The following is a 12,380-nucleotide window of genomic DNA, read 5'->3' as shown; positions in this document are numbered from 1 at the left end:
TTTGCAGTGATTCTTATTGTAGCAAGGTACAGCAATACAGTAGCAAGATATATCAATCGTTCTATTGCACGCTTCATTGGACTATTCATACTACTTTCATACACAACTGTAGCATCCACTTCATTACAGTTACTGAGAGCATTACAGTACAGTGATGTTGATGAGGTATATGTCTATTTGTCTCCTCAAATAAACATTTCACTGGTTGTCATGCAGTATATGGGAGTGTAGCTTTAGTCTGTGGACTTGTCCTAGTTCTTGGCCTTCCAGTGTTGCTGGTTGTTGAACCATTTTTGAATCAGAAAAAAACTTACCATGAAAAGAATTAAACAGGCCATTATTTAATAAATTTCAAGATTGCTACACTGACAAATATAGTTGGTTTGCTGCATATTATCTGATATGTCAACTAGTGATTATGTTGATTGTGTATTTTGCTAACAGTGACTATTCCAACATGGCTTATGTGCAGACAGCTTGTGTAATCATTGCTATGACACATGTATTAATGAGAGCTTACAAGAGTAATCTACTGAATATAATGGACACTGATTTTACTAACACTGTTACTAGTAATTAATCCAAGTGCCCACCATCTTCAGTAACAGTAATTGTGGAATTCTTTGTAATATTTCCTTTATTATTGGTTGTTGCCTCAGGATTTTATCTGTTCTTCAAAAATTACAAGCTGGCTCAATTGTTTTATATAAATTCTGGACTAAATGAAAGCAGCCAAGATGTTTGGATAAGGTAGGGGAGAACTATGTATAATAATGTGAATTATGAATAATTATAAGAGTTCATACGTAATATAAAAAGATAAACATTAATCTCTTTTTATATTATGAACTCTTGATCCTATTTTATGGCATGAATTGCTTTTATTCCCAAACTGTTTTTATACATTGAGTACCTCTACTCATCTATATAAATGTCCTTTGTAATTATATATTATTTTTTGTATTTCAGATTCCAACTGATAGGTATGGTATGTATAGTTACATTTAATGGTACTCAAAGGAACTACGTATATAGGGCTTGACTTCCAAAAACTTTAAAAAAATAGCTATATATATTTTATTGCTTTGGGTAATATTGTCACTGATTGTTACTGCTGTGTGCTCTCTGTATACAGTTTGCGTAGGGTAGCACCAGAAGATAAATTTGCTGAACTTCAAGAGTCTGTTGATGGTGGAAAACGAACGTTGACTAAACACATGCAACTATATTAACCAGTAGTAGTAGAACTAGAATATACTTGTAGATTGTTAGAGTCATTTTGCAAGCTCCTTATTATATATAATCATTGTATATTTGTTATCATGTACTAACCAAATGTACATTATATCATTATATATAAGTACATGTACAACTTTCACACCTCAGATCAAAGGAAAGCCAGTGCATATAATATAGTTATACAACGGCCACGAGTGCTCTGCCTGATATAAACACACGAGCCTGAGGGCCGTCAGGCCCGAAGGAATGACGGCCAGAAGGCAAGTGCGTTTATACAGGCAAAGCACGAGTGCACATTGTATAACTGTTATGCACCATCCACCTAATAGGTGGGGAGAGTCTCACAAGACAGCTGTAACACTTATAAAGGCCAGGTTTCTAACATCGATTGTGGGTAACCAAGCCTGACGTTGCGATGACGTTCCCCCTGCAGTACTGCAGCCACCTGAGATATTGAAAGCTAGTACGCTATGGGTTATATCACTAACCTGCATTCGCTGTTCCACTCTCATCATGTAGTGCTCAGCATGCCATATAGACAAGCACCAGACTAATCGCCATAGTGATTCTCTCGAGCGAAAAAAAGCAGCTAAATAGACGGTTTAAGTAAACAAAACCTAACTACTAAACGATACTAGTCTAATTCTTACTATTCACACTGGCTAAACTCGAATCTGGTGGCATGACAAAACTGGTTACCACAATCGAACGTAAAGGTTAATATTATTTAGAATATATTTGTTTTATTGAGTCATTGTCAAAGTGGACTACAGTTTAATTTGGGCTAAGATGGCACCAGACTAGTAAGGTGTATAAGTATGTTTATATATATGTAGACTAGAGTTGTGGCCACCCGCGTTGGCTTTTTCAATCGCCATTGGCTGTTTGTAAACATTATACGTATTGGTGACGTTATGGCCCACAATCGACCTTTACATGTCAGGCTATAAAAGAATTCAAGTGATCTGTGTAGTGTCTTTCCACCTATTAGGTGAGGTGTCGTAGTGGTCTTTGCCACCGGCACTTGTGCTATGCTGCACAAAACCGCAGCCAGTGCAATATCTGTATATTGCACTGCGGTCGGTGCATTATAACTTATAATGCACTCGTTGTGGTCTACAAAACTGCAATAGGGATAAGCCTATTTTGCTTTTTTTTCTACCTATTTTTCTTTCCAGCAATTCTTTTATTATTTACCTATTTTGCTCAAAATTTTTCTATTTTGCTGAACATCAGTAAAAATTAATTGCAGTATATCTAGCTTGCAAGCATGTGTGACTGCTCTATTAGAATTCATACATAGTGACTGCTCTATTAGAGTATCTCGATCTTTAGTCACCATTTCCTATTATGTTGTCCTAATACTATGCGTGACTGTTCTATTAGAGTATCTCGATCTTTATCATACAAAATGTGCCAAGTTGTCATTTCTTAGTACCCATTTTTCCAACTTTCCACCTAATTTTCCAGCATTTTGCTTTTTGCTTTTACCAACGTATTTTTCCAAAAATTTTTCTGGCAAAATCGGCGCATCTCTAAACTGCAACCAGTGCGTTATAAGTTATAATGCACTCGCTGCGGTCTGCAGCAGTGCAATATACAAATTATGGCACTGGCGGTGCCTTTGAACTGCCCACGCAGAATGGTACATATATCACATATTGCACTGACTCAAAATATGAATGAGATATACGCACTGCTACCAGTGCATATATCTTGTTAAGCCAGTGCATATATCTCGTTAACTCGAGACATTGCACACTATATCCAGAAATCATTAGATTTCTTTGATATCATACTTTATCTCTGTTCTCATATATAGGGAAGCAAGCAAGCTGTGATTGTGGGATTCAATTTTAATACATCAACAGTAGTTTTTTTTTGCTTTTGTAAATGTAGTAATTAAATTAACATAATTAACACTAGTCTCTTAAAATTGCTATATTAGTAACAGTAAAATCAAACTACTGTTTGATGTATTAAAATTGAATCCCACAATCACAGTTTGTCTGGCAAAATTCAATCCCACAATCACAGCTTACTTGGTTCCCTTTATAAGAGAAAAGTATGGCAACTAAAGATTTTGCCAATTAGGCAAGTATGCATGCTAAAGTAGAACATATTAGTTGTACCACGGGCACTCATGCTTTGCCTGTATATACACACTCTCCCTCGGGCCTGCGGCCCTCGGGCTTGTGCATATATATATCAGGCAAAGCACTCGTGCCCGTGGTATAACTATTACATAATTCTACATACTTATTTCAGTCAATGTGTATGGCTATAATCATTACTATACTAATTCTGTACAGTATACAGACATGTTTTTATATTCCTACTTCCTCAGCTACAAAGGAAGTGCCAGCCATCAACAAACAGATACTGTAATAGAGCAGTCAGAATAATTGAAACTGCTACCCCAGCATCTTCATATGCAAAAATTATATAGGTGCCTCAAAAAATAGTATCGTTTTATGTTTTAAAGCTATTGAAATTACTTCTAAAGCATTTCAAAATGCCTAAATAGTAAAATTGAACAGTGAAACATTACTATAGAGAGTAATCACGTGTTATGAAATATTACTGCTAGGTAGAAGCTGCAATTACCATGTTCCAGAGTGGAACCCCCCTTGTGAAAGTCATGGGTCTCCTTCTGGAAGGTGGTCTGTAGACTGAGATTACTGTATGAGGACAGAAGGAGAAGTTGTCAATGAATCCACACTTCATCAGCATTAAATGATTTATTTTTGGTGAAAATCAAGACATCATAGATCTAAACATGTACTTTTTGGTGTGCTAGTGTACAGTTAACGAATTAAAAGTTGACAAATTTAACTGATTTGTCAACTTTTTCTCTGGTCAAACTTCCATCATACATGTACAATAAATGATGTGTTGTTCATAAGCTTGACTTAACAAGAGGGCCAATTCACATGAAATGTCAGATGTATCCAGATATTTAAAACAGGGTGTTCCACTCTGGAATATGGTACTTGCAGCTACAGTATAGCTACCAAATAATTACCTCCAATTGAATCTTACCATTTAGGCATAATTAGAAATGCAACTGAAGCCTTTAGAAGTAATTTCAATAAACCATAATTATTTTTAGGGCTCCTATTGCATATGAAGATGCTGCAGTAGCAGTTTCAAGTGATTTTGCAGTAAAGAGAGGTAAAGTGCTTTGTCACTATATATAAGGGTTTGCAATAGATTTCTTTGACTGATCAATTGATTTTGGTGTCAGGGGTATTATACTTGAGAAAAACTTGGCACCAGCTCATCATGGCTCTTCCAAAAGGGGGGCCATTCCATGGAACCCTTTGAATCCTCTGGACCTGCTCCCTGTTGTGTAATGGTTCTCATTCTTATTCATATTGCAATTCCTTGTTCTCTTCTACAATTCCTTGTTTACTGCATTTATATAAGTTTTCCTTACTCTTGTCCTATTACCTTTATCTAGTGAACTCTAGTTGGTGGTTTCTCCCAGAAGAGCTTACTAAGCTCCTTTTGAGGTCACTGGTTACACCAGGGATGTAATTATATATGCTGTACAATTGTGCTGTTCAGCTAATCATTGATCTCTGTATGTATGTACACTATTATTGAGTACCATGCCTAGCTACCTTCAGTGGATAAAATGCAAATATCTGCTGCATCTGTGTTATGTACAGTCAGTTCATCTCTGTTACAAATATTCCATTAGGAAAATCATGCACCTATGTGGTATCAGTACTCCAGTGTATTTTTGTAAATTCTACCCATTGTCATTTTTCTTTTCCTCATAAAATTTTCAGACATAGCTAAAGTTATCTCTGTCACCAGAGCTAAAGGAAATCAGCATATACAATTATTTCTATACTGGTGCAAGAATGTTTGTACTATCCAATCAGTAACTGATTCTGTATATGTTTTCATTGTTTTTGTTCTGTAATTGCTTTGTGTTGTCCCACTTAGTTATTTGTCATTGTAACTGTACTGTGTGTTGTACAAATTGATTTTAGTTCTTTATGGTAGGAAGAATGGCTTTGCCAATTGTTGAAAGGTTAAAATCAATCAATCACAATAATCTTTTTACTAAATAAAGCCAGGAGCTTATAAGTGCTGAAGATGCAAAGGAGCGTGAAACTTTCATGAGGTTGTGTGGTAACAGTGCTGAAATCCAAACTTACTTTATATGGAACACCACTAATAGTGTTGAAACCTCACCAACCACACAGGCCACCCTACACGCCTACTTAGTGGGCTTCTGTCATTATAAACAAATTCACTAGTGCTGTGCAGCACGAGATGAGCAGTACCAGTCATGGATCAACAGTTTTAGCCCATTTGCTAGGTTGGTTAGCAACACTTCTCCTGTTGTTGCTGTCTCACACGCTATAATTCCATCACTGTCTCCCATCGCTATAGTTATCGATACAAGAACTGCTGCAATGCGGCACTTATAAGCTCCTGATAAAGCTGAGAGTGAAGCCCATGAAAGAGTGTACTACTGATAGCTCACAAATGCATGTGATATAATTTAGTTATTTCCCTAGAACAATTGAAGATTGGAATCACTTACCTCACCATTTAATGGGTCAGTTGGTTTATTTGTAGTCATTACATGTATGTAAGTAGTTAGCTATTCATATTGTACCTGTGTACAGTGGGACCTCGTTTATCCGAACCCTCTGGGGCCAAGCCCTATTCCTAACTTTGGATAATCCGTAACTTTGAATCATCCATTAGTGCATGCATAAATGCAGTCACTTATTCACTATATACCTGTTAAATGATGGTACTCAATGCTACTAATGGTCAACACTGCAATAAGAGCACTTAGCACTTCAATACAAGTAGGTTACCCCACTGTCTGCTAGGGTTTGGTCTGTGGTCACCACCAAACTATCAACAAATTAACCATGATTACCACCAAACCATCATCAATCCATCTAATTACATGCCAATGTCTTTGAATGGCTTCCCTCCAGCCGGCAAGCCTTTAATTATTAGTCACGTGCAATACTTCAGACCCGTTCGGTTAACCGAGTGTCCAGATGTTTGGGGTCCGGATAGACGAGGTCCTACTGTATTTGATTTTCTTGGGGCTGGTCCCCCTGGACGTATCAGCTGTCCAGTACAATATAAAGAAATGTGGGCTTCTGCTCCATTTTTCAGTAAGCCTGAATTCGTAAATTTTAGTATACATAGTCACCCCTGATGTGTGACATGATAAACTAGGTGGTGGTGTAATCCTCCAGCAACATGTAGTATAGGCATGTACGAAAGGAGCTACAACTGCATGGGACCTGAAACTTTCTCTGCGTTTTTATACACCGTAAATACAGTAAATACAGTACCTGCTGTTCTATTTGATGTTAATTATTTTGTGACACACGTGCACACACACACACACACACACACACACACACACACACACACACACACACACACACACACACACACACACACACACACACACAAGCAAGTATTGTGACTATGAAATACTACACAAACATACGCAGTAACATACTGTAGCAATATATACGTATGCCATCAAATTATATATTTGTGTTCATAGTGATAGATTAGAACTCAAAAAAGGTATTAAACACTTTCAAACTTGGACAATTTTCAACAGCTGTTGATATGCATAAATCCTGTTATACATGCGTACACTGAAACTATTAAGAGTAAGCATATATTACACATATTTTACTACAGTACATCATCCATCTATACTAATGTGAGTGATTTTAACTTGGAGTCAGCATCAGTGAGCTAACAGCACCACCAGTGGAATTAATCTCATCCATGTTGGGTGATATATGTCTAACCGAATAACCAGCTGATGAGTTCATCAACATCGTTTCTCCATTCCTAGTAGGTAATGTAATAAAACAACTAGCTAGCATAAAAAATACTGTAATTGTTAATATTAAAGTATGGGAAATGGCCGGCCAACTCAGGAAACTTGATAAGGGAGGTTCCACTGTATATACATATATCACTATCAAACAGGGTATGTACCATACCCATTGAGTCTGAATAGAGATCTAAGCATTATGGCCACATGACTACAGTCCTGATTGATACCCAATCACTTTATACCAATCACTTCATACAGAAAAAGTTTGCATTAAGTAGTTACCTCTATACCATGTATGGCTTAAAGCCTTTTGTAGTCCAAACTGAGCCTGTACTTTGCTATACTAAAGACCTTACGCAAAGTAGCCAGTGACAGCCATGATGATGAACCATAGATGGTATGGGTGAACAAACTAGCTGCACTACTTCATACTTCTATGACACAAAGAATGGTTTAGGACTCATAGTTATCTTCAGTACAGATCAGTTAAACATCAGAGGAGGTTGGTCATGCATCATAGTCCTATGATGTATTTCTATGTGTGATTACACAATAAAACATGGCACCTAAAATCAGCATCATTATTATGAAGCCCTTTGTCACATTCACAAGAAGTATGCATAATGTACTGTTTGTTTCTTGGTGATAAAAGCCACACAAAGTGTTGGACAGCTGATAAGAGGATACTGATAACTGCAATTTATCGACATCAATCGCACATTATAATACTTGATATCAATATGGATTAACTTTTCTTTGAGATCATGAGGTGTTTGATGACGCTTAACCGAACCTCCTCCGGCAAAGTGTAGTAGCCACTACCTTACCGCATGATTCTAATTAAAGTTTACCATGTGATCTGCAGATCTATGATTGTTTAGTTATTAGTTCATTGTTTTTATGGTCCAAAGATAAGAGGGCAAGTTCTACAGTGTCAACTACTGCTTTTGCTTCACAGGCTTTGTAAATAGCCAGCCTGGTTAGCTCATTCAACTGGTAGCTATTGTATACAGCTAGCTTTGTAGCTGTTGTTGGTCATCCCTAATATTCTACTATTTTGCTCATGCCTGCTATGTAACCAAGTGTATGCATGTGTAACTAAACCTGAGTACAGAAGTCTCCGACTAACAGTTGCCATTTCCTTCAAGCAAGGAAACTATGTCAATGTATTAATTTTCAATATTAACGTTTTCTAATGTACAACTGCATACGGATGCCACAAAATCATTTCAAGCGTGTAAGTGATAGCTGTACTCAGTTTACTACAGAATACAAAGCATGGCAATCATCCTCCTAAATTATCTATCTACATTTATAACAATTGGTTCTGCAACAAGAAGCAGAAGACCTTACCTCTAAAAATCCTGGTCACCTGGTCAATTTTGGAAAGCTGGCAGGACTACACACATAACGAGTGTCAAAATGTTCCAATAGAGCAATTAAATGTATTCTAATAGAGTAGTAGGAAATACTGTACCAAACAAAGTCAAAATAATATTCCCCTCTGGATCCAAAATCACGAGAAGTCAATATATCCTTCATGCCTTACTATAAAATTATTGCATTGCACTATCCTTGTCTTATTCAGTGCTTATAACATTTGCATATGCTGCTAAATGATGATATTAATTTTGTGCTCCTGCTGCAACAATTAATGCAAATTGCAAATTTTAAAGGGGGTTTCCAGAACCCCAATAAACCTCTCTCCTCACTCCATTCTACGTGACCAATTGTCAATCAAGTTTAGTCCTTTAAATCATATCTCACTGAAGAAAGGTCTGCTTTAGCTATATTTCAGCCATTCCATAGTTGTGGTCCCATGTTCATAGACTGATTCATTTTAATGTTCTACATGCTAGGCTGAGACCATGCGAAGTGGGAATTATTGACCACACTGGTACTTGTTATTGACCACATGTCCTGTATATAAATTATTGACCACGTGTTCATATCACTGCTCTGTCCTATCCTGCATTGCATGAGTGCTATACAAACAATAAAACACGGGTTGAGTGGCCGAGATGCTAATAAAGCACAAGGCGAAGCCAAGCACTTCATTACTATCGAGGCCAAGCACCATGTTTAAGTATTTGTATAGCATGAGCAAGGTGATGCATTAAATTAATCATTATGGAACATTCTAGTGAATTGAAGCCCCATGCTAAAATGGCAGCATACTTCCACACTTACATGCATGTATTAACAATTCTAGTCCAGGCAAGCGTAAAAAAATGCTGAAAGTTTTGATTGAGCTTTCTACAACTTTGCATGTGCCCAAAAGGTAGGTATCTGGTAATAAAATTAATATCATTTCTATCAACAGCAATGACTAAAGCTACAAGCCACCTTATGGGCCATTTATCATCTTCTCCACTAAAATGCAGTGACTTGGCTTCGTGTTATATTATAAATCCACAACAAGAAATGCTAGGCCAGGTATAATATTATTGTAAAATCCTTTTCTAATGGTTAAAAGTCCACAAAAGGGATAGAAACCATCAACAAACAAATGAAAGGAAAAGCGATGGGAGACATTCATTGGAATCCTAAAGGCCAGGTGCCACAGATGAGTTTATTATATGGCATAAAACGGTAGTTACAATAGACGCATGCCTAATAGATACAACAGACAAAATGCACACACAGCACAAATACACAATTTCACATGAAAATACCAAAAGTAACATCCATACAATTTGACCAGCAAATAAAAATTTGAATCTTTTAGAGATAATGTATACCACACAAAAACAGCCAAGCTGTGAAAGAATAGTGTGGCCTTGGGTGAAAAAAGTTATGAAATCAAATGTGGCGGCCAAGAAATGGCTGCAATGATGTTAATGCTAATAAATTTTAACAATGCACACAGCCATTATTAAAAGTTTTTAGCATTAACCTTATTGCAGCCATTTCTTGGCTGCCACATTTGATTTCATAACTTTGTTCACCCAAGCTTTTTAAGGCCGCACTATTTTTTCACAGCTTGGCTGTTTTTGTGTGGATTTCACTTCTTTTGTACTTTATAAGGCCCCAAAACCAGCCTATGGCTGACTTTGAGGTTTGTCTTTACTCACATTTCTTCTTTTCTATGTAGATACTATGATGATTATTGAAGACAGATTTATAAATGTATTTTATTGCATGATTCAAAATTCAATACTTGATAATATTATTGTAATACTCTAATAGAGTGTACAATGCTCTAGAACAATCTAGTACTTCTATTGGTATATCTGTGAAATTACAAATGTTTGATTATAAACAGATTTTACTAGAAATTTCATTTATAAAGCAGAAATTAAGTGAGGTGATCAGCCAAGGTAGCAATGGTTCAGTGGTTAAGGATGCAGGTGTTAGGTATGGAGGTCCCTGGTTTGAACTCTGGTTAGTTTGTTTGTTTGTTTTTGTTTTGACATTTTTTGTGCACCTTTTTTACCCCCGCGGTGACTGCTCTATTAGAGTATCTTGATCCCGTGATTTTACACTTGCTTGGTTTTTGCTTTATAACTTTATCGCTGTAACTCTATTGCTATTCAAACTATCAAAAGGCACTGCTACGATGATCAGCCTATCTACACACCAATTTTCAAGTTATTTCTATACTTGGTTTACCCTGTAGCCGTGACAGAAGTTTGATCTCTTTACGTGAACAAATGCTCATAAGTCCTTGAATATTCGCAACAAACTTGGTACATGAATCCACCGTTACATGCTCTTCATTTGTGCCCAAGATTGAGACAATCGAGGTACATGTTTGCATTTTATAGCAATTTGTGCAAAGTGCGCAAAAAGAAATTGAAGTCCCATAGCCCCCCTCCCCCAACCCCCCCCCCCCCCCCCACGTACAGCATAAGGAGAAAAAACAAAGAAATTAAAACAGAATTTTGAACGCCCATATCTCACACATGACTGTTGCGAATTTAATCAAATTTGCTGTGTGGTGTACCCTACCTGGGGGACAGCTATAATGCAAAAATGGTGGGCTTTGGAGAAGGGGCGGAGCTATGCATGCATGAAAAAGCTGTTTTTTTTCTTCCTGTTAATACACTCACAGTGTGGTCGCTGGCTTTCTTGGCCGCACAACACACTACCGTGTGTCTTGATCAATGAACACATACACCTGCACCAATAGAATGTACACCTGTAGACAAGCTACTCTAATTGAATGATCACTGTATGGCCATATGGGTGATCGAAATTAAGAATAACAGAATAACAGATTCACCACTGTGCTTATGTAAATTGCCTTGGTTGTAACTAACCTTACAAATACACCAAAAATACCAATTTCAGGGCACGTCTGAAGTAATTGATGTTTACTGTCATTATCAACCATTGCATATTCTTGTGTAGGATAGTTAATGCGATCCATCAATGTATATGTAACCCTTGACTCCATCTTTCGGATCTGTATTAGCTTTTCTTTTAAGTCCTCATCTTCATCCAAGTAGCACTTAGCTGAAAAGATCAAAATGTATTTTATTCTGAACATGTATTTGGCTTAGCTGTTCAAATTATAATACACTGCAACTAATCCAAAACAGCCAAGCTGTGAAAAAGGGTGTGTCCTTCCAAAAATAGGCTAATATAAAAAAGATATGATATCAAAGGTGGCAGTCAAGAAATGGCTGCAATGATAATTGACATAATATTATCATTTCTTGGCCACATCTTTTTTATACTAACCTATGTTTGGAAGGCCGCACCCTTTTTCACAGCTTGGCTGTTTTGGATTAGATATAAGTAAACAGTAAAAGTTCTGTTTTCTACATCAGCTTGACTTGCTGCCTTGTTGGATCTTGAATAGAGCACATGTAAAGTAGTGAGTGATGGGATCCATGCCAAAATAGCCAAGCTGTGACAGGTCATTAGCCAGATTTTAAAGTTAAATCAAATCAGCAACCCCTGAAAGTGATTAGATTGCAGCTCACTTTTACTTTTAGTTTATAACCCTGAATGGTACAGTTGCAGTGCCACTACACCCTTTTCACAGCTTGACTGTCATGAATTTATTGGAACGGAGCACTGTCTCAGTCTACCACTGTGTTTCATAGAACACTGTATATATGCAATAGAACACTGTATATATACAGTATACATAAGCATTAGAACACTGCATAACATTGTATATATATGCTGTACTGTATATATGCAATACATGTTTAAACACTGTACAAACAGAATGCAGAGTCAGCACATCTGTTATTAAGGCCACTCCAAATAAATTTTCTGTTTCCTGTCCTGGACTCAAGTATATTAGCATGTGAGCTGGCGGTCCATTTCAATTATT

The 12,380-nt window shown here is 36.9% G+C and overlaps 1 protein-coding gene across 1 annotated transcript in view; it reads right to left on the bottom strand.

Moving 5' to 3' along the window:
• Window positions 1-6,849: 6,849 nt before the first annotated feature.
• LOC136250925 (glutathione synthetase-like) overlaps window positions 6,850-12,380 on the bottom strand; it is a 32,120-nt gene continuing 26,589 nt past the window's right edge. Inside the window, exons 11-12 of the mRNA XM_066043271.1 lie at window positions 11,353-11,548; window positions 6,850-7,101 (exon numbers count right to left, since the gene is read on the bottom strand). Of these exons, the coding sequence (XP_065899343.1) occupies window positions 6,978-7,101; window positions 11,353-11,548 (320 nt within the window). The 3' untranslated portion in view covers window positions 6,850-6,977. The remainder of the gene's footprint in view (window positions 7,102-11,352; window positions 11,549-12,380) is intronic.

This window comes from Dysidea avara, chromosome 3, assembly GCF_963678975.1.
Source record: "Dysidea avara chromosome 3, odDysAvar1.4, whole genome shotgun sequence".
Classification (NCBI taxonomy): Eukaryota; Metazoa; Porifera; class Demospongiae; order Dictyoceratida; family Dysideidae; genus Dysidea; species Dysidea avara.
This window is presented reverse-complemented; position numbering and strand designations above follow the sequence as displayed.